Genomic DNA, 18,653 nt, shown 5'->3' on the forward strand with positions numbered 1-18,653 from the left:
TCTGTTTACGTAGAGGCCGAGGTAGGTATACAATAATGCAAAGCAGATCATATTTGGTGAGGTCTTCTGGTCCTGTTATGGTGTATTGCCTGTGACGGGCGAGACAGTACCAGTGGTATTAACTGTCCTGCGAATAAATAGTGTGAGAATAACTATGAGAGGCTACACTGAGAGCTTCGTCTAAAACTCTGCACAAGAAATAAGTAGAGTTTATTGCAATCATTACTTTGGCATAAATAAGCTGTGTTTCTTTAAAATGAAATAATATAATGCGATTTCATTTATTCTTAAACTGCAAACAGAACCATCTGGTGATGTCTTCCATTTAATATAATTTTGTAATGGACCAGTGAACTCTTTCTTATGATTTTCTTTTTTTTTTTGTGGTTGTTTGTTTTAAAATTTATTTAATATCAAGTCATACCAACAATGGAAAAAAAGCCACAGTTTTTCACATACATTACAGCACAGAGAAATTATTCTTTACATATCCCTTGCTAGGTAGCTTCAGTCAGAACACAGGCTCAGCCAAGATACAGCACTCAGTGGCAGCTTGGTGGTGCTGGGGTTTGACCTTGTGTTAAGCAATTTCTCCCTGATACAATCAGTGTAACTATGCTTTATACACTTTGTAGTAATCCCACTGATTTTATATGAGTGGACAACAAGGTGCCATTCAAGTTTGGTGATAATCTTGAGACAAATAGAACTAGAGCATGCACTGTAGATAGACTGGGTCTGCCTTTCTTAGTCAACATCTGAAGTGCAGCTTGAAATAAAGCGTCAGAAAGTTCACAGTAAAATAATTACTGTCAAATTTTTTTATTGTATTTATATAATTCTGACCTGTATTATAATTTTACCGGCCTCAATGACCAGCTGGACATCGGTCCATCGGTCAGTTGTTACCAGGCTGCACAGAAAGAATACATAACTTGCATTATTTCCGTTTTATTCATTATCTGATTTAACCCAGCCATTATGGATGCACAAGCCAGTGCACTCTTAGTGCCGGTCCCAAGCCCGGGTAAATGGGGAGGGTTGCGTTAGGAAGGGCATCCAGCGTAAAACATGTGCCAAATCCAGAGGTGGCAAAAGTACACACATCCATTACTTAAGTAGAAGTACAGATACTCATGTTTTAAAATACTCGGGTAAAAGTTAAAGTACTGATTATACCTTTTTACTTAAGTGAAAGTAAAGAAGTCTTGGCTCCGACATGTACTTAAGTAAAAAGGAGTTATTACTTCTACCTGTTTTAGCTGTTACCTGGACCTCACATCATATTAATATTAGCTAGCTAGCTAGCTAGCTAGCTGGATAGATAGATAGATAGATAGATAGATAGATAGATAGATAGATAGATAGATAGATAGATAGATAGATAGATAGATTGATTGATTGAACTTTATTGTCATTGCATAGTACAGGTACACAGCAACGAAATGCAGTTTGGCATCTACCAGAAGTGCAAAAAGTAGCAATCATGCAAATAGTGCAGATAAATATGTAGCATATTTACAGCATGTGATATATATGTAAGCATATGTAAGGTGATTAAATATAGGCTATAACAGTGCAGAGATGTGTGGACATCATTAAGAGCCTTTGATATGTTTCCACACGGACAGTTAATTCGGTGATACCGGTGAAAGTGCACCCCTTCAAGTCAAGGAGCTTATATATATATATATATATATATATATATATATATATATATATATATATATATATATATATATATATATATATATATACACACATATACATTTTACAGATTTAAATGGTGTTGTTTTTATCTCTACGATCAATAAGGACATTAATTTATGTTTGTGTTGCCATTATGAGGGAAAAACCCACAAAACGCCACCTAGAGTGTTAATTGTGTAAAACATGACGGATTTTGTGTTTGATTTGAGACTTGGCGCAGAAATAAAACAAAAGTTTACTGATTTAAAATATTTTTCAGTGGAGTTTATTTATTTATTTTATATCTAAGTTAAGAAGGGACGTCGTGAATAAGTGTATGTTTTGCTGGAGGTTTAAATTTTTTTAAATATTTATTTATTTATATTTTTTTATAAAAATGGTAAAAACAGAAATGTGCGCTGAATTGAGCACGTTAATACTGTTTAGTGCCGTTTAAAATAATTTGAATTTTGACAGCCAAATATATATATTAATACAAAACTAATTAAAAATTTTGTTACCTAATGAATGTATCCAGGCTGAAGATCCACATATAAAACACAAGCAGAGAAAAAATGATGATAATGAATGTGTCTGATCTCAGTCATGTTTACATTACTGACTCCCTCTGTTTTATCCACGTTAACCCCAAACTTCTTACTGCCTTCTGCCTGCTTATTCTTAGCTTTGTAAACTAGTGGTGAGTGAAAGTCAGGACTTTATACACCAGCGGATTGAAAAAGACGCGCAGTAACAGGAAATCAGTTGTTCGGCTGAAATCGGCGCGCACTGAAAATAAAATTTTTATCAATGGAAAAAACAAATCAATGGATTAAAACTAAAGAACGAGCCTGTTTTAAAAATGTAAGAAGTAAAAAGTACAGATATTTGTGTAAAAATGTAATGAGTAAAAGTAAAAAGTTGTCTAAAAAATAAATAGTGGAGTAAAGTACTGATACCAGAAAAATCTACTTAAGTACAGTAACGAAGTATTTGTACTCCGTTACTTCCCACCTCTGGCCAAATCAAATATGCGGATCTCAAATGAGAATTTCATACTGGATCGGTCGAGGCCCGGGTTAACAACGACCGCCACAGGTATCGTTAGCAGACAGGGTACCAGTGGAAATCGGGCTACTGTTGGCCGAAGGAGGAGAAGGAGAGGAGGAAGACGTCTACAGAGATGGCAGGGAAAGGAGAAGTGTAGGAGAGTAGAGGTTCGGGTTGGTACTTTAAATGCTGGTACTATGACGGTTAAAGGGAGAGAGGTAGCTGATATGATGGAGAGGAGAAAGGTAGATATGTTGTGTGTTCAGGAGACCAAGTGGAAAGGGAGTAAGGCCAGGAACATTGGCGGTGGGTTTAAACTGTTTTATCATGGTGTGGATGGAAAGAGAAATGGTGTAGGGGTGATTCTGAAGGAAGAGTACAGTAAGAGTGTAGTGGCGGTGAAGAGAGTTTCTGATAGGGTGATGATCGTGAAGGTGGAGGTTGAAGGGATGATGATAAATGTCATCAGTGCCTATGCTCCACAAGTTGGCTGTGAGATGGAGGAGAAGGAAAGATTCTGGAGTGAATTAGATGAAGTGGTAGATGGTGTACCTAGGAAAGAACGATTGGTGATTGGGGCAGACTTTAATGGGCATGTAGGTGAAGGGAACAGAGGTGATGAGTAGGTGATGGGTAGGTATGGTTTTAAGGAGAGGAATGTGGAAGGGCAGATGGTGGTAGATTTTGCTAAAAGGATGGAAATGGCAGTGGTGAACACGTATTTTAAGAAGAAGGAGGATCATAGGGTGACGTATAAGAGTGGAGGAAGGTGCACACAGGTGGATTATGTTCTGTGTAGGAGATGCAACCTGAAGGAGTTTGAAGACTGTAAGGTGTTGGCGGGGGACAGTGTAGCTAGACAGCATCGGATGGTGGTGTGTAGGATGGTTTTGGAGGCGAAGAAGAAGAGGAGGAAAGTAAGGATTGAAAGAAGAATAAGATGGTGGAAACTGAAGGAGGAAGACTGTAGTGTTAGGTTCAGGGAAGAGGTCAGACAGGGGCTTGGTGGTGGTGAAGAGGTGCCGGATGATTGGGCAACTACTGCAGGAGTGATGAGGGAGGCAGCTAGAAAAGTACTTGGTGTGACATCTGGAAATAGAAAGCAGGACAAGGAGACGTGGTGGTGGAATGAGGAAGTGCAGGAGAGCATTAGGGGAAAGAGGTTGGCAAAACAGAAGTGGGATCGACAGAGTGATGAGAAAAGTAGGCAGGAGTACAAGGAGATGCGGCAGCAGGTAAAATGGGATGTGGCGAAAGCCAAGGAAAAGGCATATGAGGAGCTGTATAAGAGGTTGGACACTAAGGAAGGAGAAAAGGATTTATACTGATTGGCCATGCAGAGGGACCGAGCTGGGAAGGATGTACTGCAAGTTAGAGCAATAAAGGATGGAGAGGGAAATGTGTTGACTAATGAGGAGAGTGTGTTGAGAAGATGGAGGGAGTATTTTGAGCAGCTGATGAATGAGGAAAATCAGAGAGACAGAAGGTTGGAGGATGTGGAGTTGGTGAAGCAGGATGTAGATAGGATTAGTAAGGAGGAAGTGAGAGCAGCGATTAAGAGGATGAAGAATGGAAAGTCGGTTGGACCAGATGACATACCGGTAGAAGCGTGGAGATGTTTAGGAGAGATGGCAGTGGAGTTTTTAACCAGATTGTTTAACAGGATTCTGGAAGGGGAGAGGATGCCTGAGGAATGGAGAAGGAGTGTGCTGGTACCGATCTTTAAACATAAGGGAGATGTGCAGACCTGCAGTAACTACAGGGGAATTAAGTTGATCAGTCACACCATGAAGTTATGGGAAAGAGTAGTGGAAGCCAGGCTGAGAGAAGAGGTGACCATCTGTGAGCAACAGTATGGTTTTATGCCGAGGAAGAGCACCACAGATGCCTTATTTGCTTTGAGGATGTTGATGGAGAAGTATAGAGAAGGACAGAAGGAGCTGCATTGTGTATTTGTGGATTTAGAGAAAGCGTACGACAGGGTGCCGAGAGAGGAGTTGTGGTATTGTATGAGGAAGTCAGGTGTGTCAGAGAAGTATGTGAGGGTGGTGCAGGACATGTATGAGGACAGTGTGACGGCAGTGAAGTGTGCAGTAGGTACGACAGACTGGTTCAGGGTGAAGGTTGGACTGCATCAAGGATCGGCCCTGAGCCCTTTCCTGTTTGCAGTGGTGATGGACAGGTTGACGGACGAGGTCAGACAGGAGTCTCCCTGGACTATGATGTTTGCAGATGATATTGTGATTTGTGGTGAGAGTAGGGAGCAGGTTGAGAAGAGCCTGGAGAGGTGGAGATATGCGCTTGAGAGAAGGGGAATGAAAGTCAGTAGGAGTAAGACAGAGTACATGTGTGTGAATGAGAGAGAGGGCAGTGGAGTGATGCGGTTGCAGGGAGAAGAGGTGGAGAAGGTGGAGGAGTTCAGGTACCTGGGGTCAACAGTGCAAAGTAATGGAGAGTGTGTTAGAGAAGTAAAGAAAAGAGTGCAGGCAGGGTGGAGTGGGTGGAGAAGAGTGACAGGAGTGATTTGTGATAGTAGGGTATCTGCAAGAATGAAAGGGAAAGTTTATAGGACCGTGGTGAGACCTGCGATGTTGTATGGATTAGAGACAGTGGCATTGAGTAAAAGACAGGAGGTGGAGCTGGAGGTAGCAGAGCTGAAGATGTTAAGGTTTTCGTTGGGAGTGACGAGGATGGACAAGATTAGAAATGAGTTTATTAGAGGGACAGCACATGTAGGATGTTTTGGTGACAAGGTGAGGGAGGCGAGATTGAGATGGTTTGGACATGTGCAGAGAAGGGACATGAATTATATTGGTAGAGAAATGCTGAAGATGGAGCCACCAGGTAGGAGGAAAAGAGGAAGGCCAAGGAGGAGGTTCATGGATGTGGTGAGGGAAGACGTGCAGGTAGTTGGTGTGAAAGAGGCAGATGTAGAGGATAGGGTGGTATGGAGACGGATGATCCGCTGTGGCGACCCCTAATGGGAGCAGCCGAAAGAAGAAGAAGGTGTGTAGCGCCACTCATCTGCACTCCTGCCTAATTTAAACTATAAAGACAAACTTAATCATTCCCGGAGGCCTTTGACAGGTCGTGTCTTGCTGTATTTTCACTCTTTCATAGCTTATGATAAAAAAAATGGTTTTCCTTCACATCATACAACACCACCACCAAACTGGCAAAATCTATTTATGACATGAGCTTAACTAATACCTAGGGTTACTGACCTGTATCTTCATGATGTTATACTGCCCATTGGTACAATACATGCACAAAACTTGAAAAGGAAAAATACTGTTTTATAATTGCTCTTGTTCTTTAACAATCCAGTAAAGCCTAAGTCTGATCAGCCAGCAACTGTCCAATGGGCATAGAAAGTCCAGAAGGTTTATTTAGCAGGAGCTTGATGGCAAATAACTAGTATCTTCAACGCTTCCCCCCTAAAATAATTTAGAACTGTACTATACAGATTACACATTTTATGCACAGGTTACCCATAGCAATCCATGTAACACATATGCAATTACCATGTAGCTGCCGATTGTGCCATAATTTGTAATGTTTTCATTAGTTGCAGTCTTAAAACAGTGAATATTGCTCTATAAGATCATGTTCATAATAAAAGGCACCCTGGGTGTACACTAATCTAATTCTATGGTCACCAACCAAAAACATTCAAATGCATAGTTGTCACTAGTATGAATAGTTTAAACCTTGGTGGTGTTCATATTTTTATTAATCAGCCAGTGTCTATGAGTCTTGTGGACGCGCTGCATTTTGCAAGGCTTTTAATTCAACACAATCCCACACTGAACTGATGGCAGCTAGCTTGTCTCTCTGCTGTCGAGCTGGTCTGTCATCTAGGTTATCAACAGTGTTGGGCAATAACGCGTTACTGTAACGCAGTTACTTTTGACAACAAATAATACTGTAACGCATTACTTTTTAAATCAATTAACTCCGTTACCGTGTAATGCGGTGTCTGTTACTTTTTTAAATGAATGAATTTTGGCTGAAGTGTAGCCTACAGTCTAACCTGTTTACAGCAGCGACACATTGTAGGATGAGAACCACTGTAAACATGAAGAAGACACACTGTGGGCGTGTTTCTGTTTATTCAGGTCTGTGCGGCAGTAATGGCGAGTCGAGGCGAGAGCAAGACGAGTTTCTCAAAGTGGAAATATGATCATTATTTCACTTTAGTTGAGCATAAAGACAAAAACTTTTTAGGCAAATGTAAGTTGTGTCTTTCTGGTTCGAAGGTCGTATCTACTGCGATAAACAGCAACTCCAATCTGTTGAAGCTCCTCCAGAAACTCCATGCCTTGACGAAGCTAGAAGCTAACCCGGTGTTATGTTTACATTGTTGATCATTTTTATACTTAAGCTGTGAAAGGAACATTTTTAAGAGCTCAACACAACAGCTTTTATGATGCAGAAGCCACTTTAGTTTTTGATTGTGAATATAATATTCAGCTTGTTTTGTTATTTATTTCAGAAATCCTTGTGATATATTCAGTTTGTGCTGCTCTGACTTCAATAAAATACTGTTTAACAATTACTTTGTGTTTAAGTCAGTTTTGTGTTTGTATAGACAATAACGCATTAAAGGGCATTCATGGGAACATTAAAGAACGCTCTTTAATAAAGTAACTAAAAAGTTACTTTTACAGTAACGCATTACTTTTTGGTGTAAGTAATCAACAAAGTAATTGAGTTACTTTTTGAATGAAGTAACTAGTAACTGTAACTATTTCTTAGTAACTAGCACAACACTGGTTATCGAAGCAGATTATCCTGGAAATTATGGAGTTTTCCATAGACATTGTTCTCTGCCAGTTTCTGCATCCCACAGGGATTCTGTGGATTCCCCTTTGGCCCTGAAAACTCCAGCAGGAATAAGAACCCCAAAGTAGACATGTAAATGGGTTTGGTCCATCTCCTTTCACCTCTCTCCAAAAACATGCCTTCCTTCTAAATTAGTGCAATCCAAAATAATTTTCTGGAAAGAATCTGGAATAAAAAGCTCAAAAGAAGACTTAATGTCCTGCACATGAGTAACAATCATCCCTCTTGACTCTGGTTGCATCCATATCACACTGGCAGCCATGCAGAGTGGCTTATTTCTTGGGAAGAGCATTCAATTTCACCATTTTTTTTTAATCCACATTTCTTCACCTGCTAGCTGCTGAAGGGCTTTTTTTCTGGTCATGTGGCTGGTCTTTGTTTTGAAACTAGCTGGATTTCAATCTCATCCTGTTTATCAAAGTCATTTTCAAACCTTCTCCTTTATATCACCATCAAAAGCTTCTCTCTCCTACAAAATCCGTTGTAATGTCCACTAAGAAGAGAATATTTTGGCCATCTTGAACCAAACTGGCGAAGCTACATTATTGTGTCACACCCACAATTTGCAGCTTGGTTAAAGTATAAGTTAAAGAGAAAATTAAGATTGGTTCCCACAAGACAGAGGGTAAAATGTGCGGGAATGTTAGAGCAGACTGGTTTCGAAACGTTTAAAGGCTACACAACACTACGGTTTTAATCCATGCAAACTTTTCCCCCTTTCTGTATATAGTCGCATCTTTGCACACAACACGCACTGCGCCATTGTGAAATCCATTCCGCGTGACACATAACGTCATTTCCTGGACTAGTCTTCTGCTGAAGTTGACTCAGGCAGGAGGTGGGCTGAGGATTTATATATATATATTGAGTTGTACACACATTGAGGATCGCGACCGACTGCATTTGATCAGATCACTTGAACATCGTAGGAAGTGCGGTAAGTGTCCTGAAGTGTTGAGGGGTTTGGAGTTTAAGCGTCACCTTCTGCTGTCATTAGACGAATTTTGGGCAGCGCATGTATCAGGTACCAAGGAAGCATCAAACCATGTTTTTAGTTTTTTTCTTGTTTACAAATATTCAGTGAAAGTGAAAACGATTAAATTTTTACTTCCGTATCGATTAGATCAGTATTAGATTAAATACCCTTTTCTTATTCGCGCACACGCCCTGTTCTGTACTTTCATTCGACTGCTATGCTGTAAGTGCTTTTGGCATGGAGCTTCCTGAACAGGACGTGGCGCAGCTTGCTGGGGTTCTCCAACACCGGGCGAGCAGGAATAATAATAAACAATTTATTTTGCATTTTTTTTTCTATGCATTGATAAATTAAGCTCACACTGATTATGCATACGGTGAGTTGAGTTGCGTGTTCATTATATATATGCAACAATTATATTTGTGATTAAATCATATCATATATGCACGTTATTGTGTGTGGTTATGTGCGTGAAACTGGTCCGTGGTGCAAAAACGTTTGTGGACATCAGCTGTATATGGGTATAATTGCACTAGTTAAGAGTTTTTCATTTATAATGAAGCCACCAAATTTTTGCCACATTTTTTGGCTGGAAGTAAAAAAAAAAATAGTAAAAGCAGAAACCCTTTGACCAAAAGACATGATTATGAGACATATATCAACTAAACTAAGTTTAGAGGTAAACTAAATATTTAATGTTATTAATGTTCGCTTTTCTCTGCTGCACCAGTATGGCCTTACACATTTATACAAATCAGGCAGCAAATCAACAGTGTATTACATCAGTGATTTTTTTTTTATGCATCTAAATGCTTATTTATTTCTCTTTTAGAATTTGCAAAATGGAATCTATCTCAGTTGCAAACACCAATTTTGCCCTTCACCTGTTCAGCAAGATCAAGGAAGGCAACAAAACCAAAAATGTCTTCTACTCTCCTCTCAGCATCTCTTCTGCGCTGGCCATGGTGTCTCTCGGAGCTGCAGGCAACACGGCAACTCAAATGTCTGAGGTTAGAAAAATAATAATAATAAAAAATTAATAAAATAAAATAAAAATAGTAATAATGATAATGTATAATATTATTATATTACGTATAAGACAATAAATGTAAACAAAGATGAGAAAAAAATTGACACTTATGAGAACTAGTTATGCATCCCTCATCTTATCACATGGGAAAATGTGTTTTTGAGACAGTATGTTGAATGAGATAAAACTAAACTTAAGGTCTGGAGTTATAATTGGTACAAGAGAACAACTCAGACCAGAAAAAGTGAGTCTCTTGAAGGAGTTTATTTTAATACATTTAAATATTGTGTTATTTTTATTTATTTATTTTTTTTTAATGTTTTTACATATTCTTACATAAGGCATCTGTCTAGTTCACTATTTACATAATTTTTTGGATAATAAACAAATATCCAGTACATCCTCTGCCTGTTTTTAGTTTTCCTATACCAGCTTAACTACAGCTTAGCTATAGGTATCATGATCATGAATCAAACCTGTTAGTTTGCATACTTTTGTGACTGCTCAAACAGAATAAATCCTGTGTATAACCTGTGCAAGGCCGATCCCCAAAACGACTGTGCTGTTAACAGAAATAAGTATAAAAAATTTTACTATGCTGAGACTAAATACATATCAATCCACTATCAACCAAGTGTCTGTTCAAAGCTCAGATTTCTACATTTTACTTTGAAGATAAAAGTCTTTAGATAAGTTGATCTCCTCCAATCTTACTGTATTCAGTTGAGTGGAATTGTTACAAAATCCTTTGCCAGCACAAAGTTCATGTGAACTTCAAACTGAGTACATGCTACAGCTTTATAGTTATTCAGCCATTTGGGCGTGACTCTGTTGTGTTTCTATAGTTACTCCATTGCTTTCCGCAATAAAATTTTCTATCTCTCTTTGTGATGTTTACTTGGCTTAGGCGTAGTTTGTCTGTTACGGTTTTATTTCTTGCAGCCAGGTTCTGCTTTTTTCATTTCCTAATACAGCTCTACAATGCGTTTGGTGTTCTCAGTAAAGTGCAGATTTGTGGTAAATATTAATGAAAATAAAACATGTACAATTTTGAATGGATTTCCTAAGGTGTTCTACACTCCTAAAACCAGTTCAGAACTTGAACATAACACATTCCTTAGGCTTTGACTGAGTTTGCAGTTCAGGTCTGTAAACTACCACAGACTATTCAGTCAGTTAAAGACACAGAAATGCTGAGTACAAAAAAAATATATTAACAAAGAAAATGCTAGAGGAAAAACATAAAAAAAAAAAGACAATGAACTTCAAATGAAATCAGGCCATATTGATGCTGATGAACATGAAACTTTGTATTATACCATAGTACTATATACAGTATTACTGTATGGATTTCTAATATCTAAATTATATTTTGGTATTATTATAAAGCAGGGGTTTTCAACCGGTGGTCCGCGGCGGCATTGCATGTGGTCCGTGACAGCCTACATAATTTCACTTTTAAAAATCACTTTTTTTCCATAATTTATTTTTCCAAACATTTCCAGAATATTTGCACATTAGTGGGAAAACTGAATTTAATGAAAATATCTAAAATATTCAAACTGACACAGGATAGGCTAGCTTTGCACCTATCAGGCCTATGCTTTGCTAACGTTGTGTTTTGCGTCATATAGTAACCCCCCCCCCCAACACACACACACACACACACACACACACACACACACACACACACACACACACACACACACACACACACACAATAGTGGACCGCGGATTACTTGTTAGTCAGAATGGTGGTCCCTGGCACAAAACCAGTTGAAAACCCCTGTTATAAAGCACAAGGATCAGTGATAATAAAATGTGCTGAAAACATGCCTTTTTATTCATCATAATCATATTGTTATTGTTATTTTGTTTAATTGTCTGTCTAATTAATTGGTAACCCAACTCTATTTCTTTGGTTTGATATGATAGGATTCAGTTTTTCCACTGTAATGATAAAGAAGCCCATCATAACAGCATCTAAATTCACACCTCCAATTCACGTGGGAATATTTCTCAACCGCAAGTTAATGGCAAGATTTAACGTGCAATAGCTAAATAGATTGCTCATTTGGTCATGCCAAAGGTTTTTTCAATGTGTCACAGCACTGTTTGTCCTGTTGCCAACTTGGCTCACAAAACAGCTTGTTGATTGAGTGTGAATCACTTCACTGAAATAGAAATTGTTGCAATCTGTTTTCCAGTATTGTTGCGTTTCAAGTCCTGTCCATGCAAGTTACAGTGTGGTAGTTTATAAATTATTTTTTATCAGGCACTCCTTCTTGCTAACTTGGGCAAGGCAAAGTGTTGCAAGTCCTTGAAATTACGAGTTTCCGATGTCATAGTTGATGAAATTTTGTTTTGCCAGGCACTCCTTACTTTCAGTGCTTTAGATGAAAAGAAAAAAAAAAGCCTTTTGTGCTTACTTATTCATATTGCGCAAAGATTAGGTGATCATGAAGTGTGATGAAACTTGTATGTGAAATGTGTGACCTGTTTAAATGCCTTTAAGCACAGTTCCTATTGTGCCATGAATTTATGAAAAACTGTCATGGTTATGATTTATGTAGGCACTCAAAAAATCTGTTGTTCATAAAAACAACTGGTGTATGCAATGAAAAGGGTTTTGCAATTCTGATGAATAACATGTTACTGTAGGTCTTGTGCTTCAACAAACCAGTGAAGCCTAAATCTGCTCAACCAGTAGCAGTCCAAAAGGCACAACAAACTCAGAAGGTCCAGTTACCAGCGGCTTTACAAAAGGTTATTGAATGCAATATTCAGTGGAGGCACTAACAAAGTGGGGGTATTATTTTGGCAATAACATTGGTGATGGTAACATATGGCATACATATAGTTGCTCCTCCTTGGTGGTAGATAACTTGGATCCAGTGCTGCCCTACTTCCTCTGCATTCGTACTACACAGCTTACATATTAAAAAGGGTGACTTAAAAAAAAAGCATGGAATAAAAAGATGGAATTTATCTTTACTTACCACAAAGATTTTTTACTTAAAAAAAAAAAAAAAATTATTTCGATTTAATCTTCATCCATATGACCTAGACCCTGCACCACGACAAAGTCAAGGATGATATCCATGCCAGCATGAGCAAGCTGATGAGTGAATTAAACAAAGCAGGAGCGGCGTATTCCCTCAGCATGGCCAACAGGCTTTATGGAGAGCAGTCCTATCAATTTGTGGAGGTAAGCTGTCTGGATAAAAAGAGGACCTTACTACAACATGATATACAGCTTTGTAACATCTGACAACCCATGTTGTAGATTTAGTCACTTACTAAATATATTAGAAATATATCAGGTATGATAGTGTATTCAGTATATTAGTTAAAACCTATAGTTCTAAGTTAATATACTATTATTTAATATCCTATAATATTATCATTGGATTGAGGTAGATAAAGGAGACAAGTCAGTCTTGATCAAAGAAAAACTGTCTACTTGTTGGTTAAGCATTTTTAGTTGACTGATTAATTATTGTCTGGCTATTAGTATGATGAGGTCATTTTTATAGGATGTATGGACATGGCAGTGTCCTGTGACATTCTGATAAGCCCCTGAAAATTGCACATATAGCTAATGTAACAGCCCGGCACAAACTCTATAACTACAGTAAAATAATCTTACGATTTATTTATTGTACCAGAATTTTTGCTCAGTTAAATTTATTCTACAGCAGTTGTTGTATCTATCAATGTAACATATATTTCATTGTTTTTACTTGATTTGTTTTTTAAACAGAAATTTATGAGTGACACAAAAAAACACTACAATGCTGAGCTGGAAACTGTTGACTTTAAAGCAAATGCAGAAGCTGCACGTGTCAATATTAATAACTGGGTGGAGAAACAAACAAATGGTTAGTATTCGAACATGTTATTTTCATTTTTATATATACTATATTCAGACGCATGCTTGTTAAGCTAATTAATCAGCTTGTTTTAATTAATTGTTACCTTTTACAAAACTAGTTTATCTATAGTGCACCTTGTAGTTTCCTCCCTTGTGATCTTACTGATTTTTATTTATAGTATATAAATCCCTTCAGGAGTAGGATACCACTATTTAGAATAGTATTAATAGTATTAGTAAATTTTCTTTAGAAAATGTTTATATTCATGAATGTTCTTAACCATATGTTATTTTGAATTGAAATGCTCACAATAGAAAAGATCAAGAATTTGCTGGCAGAAGGAATTGTTGACAGTTTGACCAGACTTGTGTTGGTCAATGCCATCTATTTTAAGGGCACCTGGGAGCAGCAGTTTAATGCAAATGCAACAAGGGAGCATCCTTTCAAGATCAACAAGGTGGGTGCCATGCACTTATTCAATTGCATTCTCACTCTTTCCCCTCCTCCTTTCTCTTCTCTCCTGTGTATCTTTGGTGGGCTCCTACCTTGTTCTGTTTTGGTTTGTGAGAAATTGAACTGACATCTAATACCTAAACAACAAAATATTAAATGTTTTTGTTTAAGTTCTGACAATTGACTTGAATAAGGAACATTCTATATAGTGAAGGTTAAAATCACAGTACATTCAAGATATGAAAATCTGTCATTCATATTTTTATTTTTTATGAATTTTATTTAAATTAATATAAATGAATATATTTTAACATTTTATGTTTGATTATATATGCAGAAAGAAACCAAACCAGTGCAGATGATGAATCAGAAGGCAAAGTTTCCCCTGGCCTTTATTCCTGATGTGCAGTGCAGGATTCTTGAAATGCCATACAAGGGCAATGAGCTCAGCATGCTGATTATGCTACCTGTTGACATCCAAGATGACACTACCGGCCTTAAGAAGGTAAATAATAAATTAGCATGCTTTGCAAATCTACTTGTAATCCATGTCTATGATTAATTTATATACTGGATGTATGTATTCTCTCAGCTTGAGCAAAAGCTCAATTATGAGAATTTCATGGAGTGGACACGGCCTGATATGATGGATACTGTGGAGGTGCAGGTGTCTTTGCCGCAGTTCAAACTGGAGGAAACCTACGACATGAAAGATCTGCTTGTCAGCATGGGCATGGCAGATGCCTTTAACCCTTGCAAGTGTGATTTTTCACGCATGTCTCCTGGCGATGATCTGGTGCTCTCCAAGGTTGTGCATAAATCCTTTGTAGAGGTGAATGAAGAAGGCACTGAAGCCGCTGCGGCTACTGCAGCTGTCATGATGTTGCGTTGTGCCATGCTACCCCCGGAGCAATTTCGGGCGGACCATCCCTTCCTCTTTTTCATTCAACACAAACCAACCAGAAGCATTCTCTTCTGTGGACGCTACAGCTCTCCTTAAATAACCTCAAGTGCAAATATAAAGCTATGCAGTTAGTTGATGTCATAGTTAACTGTGTCTTAAATAAACATCTTTAGATAATACATTTTTCTACAATTATCAACTAACGTTTTCAAGCAAGCACTTTGGCGAAATGGGATGCTATTCATTAACCAAATGAAATAAACATGTTCTTCACAACACCTCAGTGTTTTATATTAACCATTACTCACAACAGTGCTGGTGAAAGACAAAATAGTAGGAAAATTCAAGAAAAATCAAATTTGCTGGTTCAGAACGGAAAGGGAAAAGAAGATTGGGTATGTGTCCTATCGACTGATCTATGATTATTCCGGTAAAATTGTGTTGCTGTTGGAGACGAGTGCGCATATATGGTTCACGTGCTGAGAGATCATATAATTTTGGGTAAGAATTTTATAATAATTCAGGTCATACACAATAGTTCATAGGCGAAAACATATGAAATCTGTTTACGTAGAGGCCGAGGTAGGTATACAATAATGCAAAGCAGATCATATGTGGTGAGGTCTTCTGGTCCTGTTATGGTGTATTGCCTGTGACGGGCGAGACAGTACCAGTGGTATTAACTGTCCTGCGAATAAATAGTGTGAGAATAACTATGAGAGGCTACACTGAGAGCTTCGTCTAAAACTCTGCACAAGAAATAAGTAGAGTTTATTGCAATCATTACTTTGGCATAAATAAGCTGTGTTTCTTTAAAATGAAATAATATAATGCGATTTCATTTATTCTTAAACTGCAAACAGAACCATCTGGTGATGTCTTCCATTTAATATAATTTTGTAATGGACCAGTGAACTCTTTCTTATGATTTTCTTTTTTTTTTTGTGGTTGTTTGTTTTAAAATTTATTTAATATCAAGTCATACCAACAATGGAAAAAAAGCCACAGTTTTTCACATACATTACAGCACAGAGAAATTATTCTTTACATATCCCTTGCTAGGTAGCTTCAGTCAGAACACAGGCTCAGCCAAGATACAGCACTCAGTGGCAGCTTGGTGGTGCTGGGGTTTGACCTTGTGTTAAGCAATTTCTCCCTGATACAATCAGTGTAACTATGCTTTATACACTTTGTAGTAATCCCACTGATTTTATATGAGTGGACAACAAGGTGCCATTCAAGTTTGGTGATAATCTTGAGACAAATAGAGCTAGAGCATGCACTGTAGATAGACTGGGTCTGCCTTTCTTAGTCAACATCTGAAGTGCAGCTTGAAATAAAGCGTCAGAAAGTTCACAGTAAAATAATTACTGTCAAATTTTTTTATTGTATTTATATAATTCTGACCTGTATTATAATTTTACCGGCCTCAATGACCAGCTGGACATCGGTCCATCGGTCAGTTGTTACCAGGCTGCACAGAAAGAATACATAACTTGCATTATTTCCGTTTTATTCATTATCTGATTTAACCCAGCCATTATGGATGCACAAGCCAGTGCACTCTTAGTGCCGGTCCCAAGCCCGGGTAAATGGGGAGGGTTGCGTTAGGAAGGGCATCCAGCGTAAAACATGTGCCAAATCCAGAGGTGGCAAAAGTACACACATCCATTACTTAAGTAGAAGTACAGATACTCATGTTTTAAAATACTCGGGTAAAAGTTAAAGTACTGATTATACCTTTTTACTTAAGTGAAAGTAAAGAAGTCTTGGCTCCGACATGCACTTAAGTAAAAAGGAGTTATTACTTCTACCTGTTTTAGCTGTTACCTGGACCTCACATCATATTAATATTAGCTAGCTAGCTAGCTAGCTAGCTAGCTGGATAGATAGATAGATAGATAGATAGATAGATAGATAGATAGATTGATAGATAGATAGATAGATAGATAGATAGATAGATAGATAGATAGATAGATTGATAGATTGATAGATTGATTGAACTTTATTGTCATTGCATAGTACAGGTACACAGCAACGAAATGCAGTTTGGCATCTACCAGAAGTGCAAAAAGTAGCAATCGTGCAAATAGTGCAGATAAATATGTAGCATATTTACAGCATGTGATATATATGTAAGCATATGTAAGGTGATTAAATATAGGCTATAACAGTGCAGAGATGTGTGGACATCATTAAGAGCCTTTGATATGTTTCCACACGGACAGTTAATACGGTGATACCGGTGAAAGTGCACCCCTTCAAGTCAAGGAGCTTTTATATTTATATTTATATATATATATATATATATATATATATATATATATATATATATATATATATATATATATATATATATATATATATATATATACACATATACATTTTACAGATTTAAATGGTGTTGTTTTTATCTCTACGATCAATAAGGACATTAATTTATGTTTGTGTTGCCATTATGAGGGAAAAACCCACAAAACGCCACCTAGAGTGTTAATTGTGTAAAACATGACGGATTTTGTGTTTGATTTGAGACTTGGCGCAGAAATAAAACAAAAGTTTACTGATTTAAAATATTTTTCAGTGGAGTTTATTTATTTATTTTATATCTAAGTTAAGAAGGGACGTCGTGAATAAGTGTATGTTTTGCTGGAGGTTTAAATTTTTTAAATATTTATTTATTTATATTTTTTATAAAAATGGTAAAAACAGAAATGTGCGCTGAATTGAGCACGTTAATACAGTTTAGTGCCGTTTAAAATAATTTGAATTTTGACAGCCAAATATATATATTAATACAAAACTAATTAAAAATTTTGTTACCTAATGAATGTATCCAGGCTGAAGATCCACATATAAAACACAAGCAGAGAAAAAATGATGATAATGAATGTGTCTGATCTCAGTCATGTTTACATTACTGACTCCCTCTGTTTTATCCACGTTAACCCCAAACTTCTTACTGCCTTCTGCCTGCTTATTCTTAGCTTTGTAAACTAGTGGTGAGTGAAAGTCAGGACTTTATACACCAGCGGATTGAAAAAGACGCGCAGTAACAGGAAATCAGTTGTTCGGCTGAAATCGGCGCGCACTGAAAATAAAATTATCAATGGAAAAAACAAATCAATGGATTAAAACTAAAGAACGAGCCTGTTTTAAAAATGTAAGAAGTAAAAAGTACAGATATTTGTGTAAAAATGTAATGAGTAAAAGTAAAAAGTTGTCTAAAAAATAAATAGTGGAGTAAAGTACTGATACCAGAAAAATCTACTTAAGTACAGTAACGAAGTATTTGTACTCCGTTACTTCCCACCTCTGGCCAAATCAAATATGCGGATCTCAAATGAGAATTTCATACTGGATCGGTCGAGGCCCGGGTTAACAACGACCGCCACAGGTATCGTTAGCAGACAGGGTACCAGTGGAAATCGGGCTACTGTTGGCCGAAGGAGGAGAAGGAGAGGAGGAAGACGTCTACAGAGATGGCAGGGAAAGGAGAAGTGTAGGAGAGTAGAGGTTCGGGTTGGTACTTTAAATGCTGGTACTATGACGGTTAAAGGGAGAGAGGTAGCTGATATGATGGAGAGGAGAAAGGTAGATATGTTGTGTGTTCAGGAGACCAAGTGGAAAGGGAGTAAGGCCAGGAACATTGGCGGTGGGTTTAAACTGTTTTATCATGGTGTGGATGGAAAGAGAAATGGTGTAGGGGTGATTCTGAAGGAAGAGTACAGTAAGAGTGTAGTGGCGGTGAAGAGAGTTTCTGATAGGGTGATGATCATGAAGTTGGAAGTTAAAGGGATGATGATAAATGTCATCAGTGCCTATGCTCCA

At 37.6% G+C, this 18,653-nt stretch overlaps 1 protein-coding gene across 2 annotated transcripts; it reads left to right on the top strand.

Moving 5' to 3' along the window:
- Positions 1–8,360: 8,360 nt before the first annotated feature.
- Positions 8,361–15,100, top strand: LOC310737666 (leukocyte elastase inhibitor-like). Of its 2 annotated transcripts, XM_083562139.1 has the most exons (8): positions 8,362–8,521; positions 9,393–9,570; positions 12,252–12,356; positions 12,658–12,798; positions 13,354–13,471; positions 13,780–13,922; positions 14,256–14,423; positions 14,511–15,100. In XM_083562139.1, the coding sequence occupies exons 2-8, from the start codon at positions 9,403–9,405 to the stop codon at positions 14,916–14,918; spliced, it is 1,251 nt and encodes a 416-aa protein (XP_083418265.1). In that variant the 5' UTR covers positions 8,362–8,521; positions 9,393–9,402; the 3' UTR covers positions 14,919–15,100. The 2 variants fall into 2 exon arrangements, with proteins under 2 accessions (XP_083418266.1, XP_083418265.1); XM_083562140.1 differs by lacking the exon at positions 12,252–12,356 and having other exon boundaries at positions 8,361–8,521.
- Positions 15,101–18,653: the final 3,553 nt, after the last annotated feature.

This window comes from Silurus aristotelis (genome assembly GCF_946808225.1).
Source record: "Silurus aristotelis genome assembly, chromosome: 15".
Taxonomy (NCBI): domain Eukaryota; kingdom Metazoa; phylum Chordata; class Actinopteri; order Siluriformes; family Siluridae; genus Silurus; species Silurus aristotelis.

Coding starts and splice junctions, on each gene's coding strand:
- LOC310737666 (XM_083562139.1), top strand. CDS start 9,403: ATGGAATCTATCTCAGTTGCAAACACCAATTTTGCCCTTCACCTGTTC. Junction 13,472..13,779: donor GGTGGAGAAACAAACAAATG/GTTAGTATTCGA, acceptor TGCTCACAATAG/AAAAGATCAAGAATTTGCTG. Junction 14,424..14,510: donor ACACTACCGGCCTTAAGAAG/GTAAATAATAAA, acceptor GTATTCTCTCAG/CTTGAGCAAAAGCTCAATTA.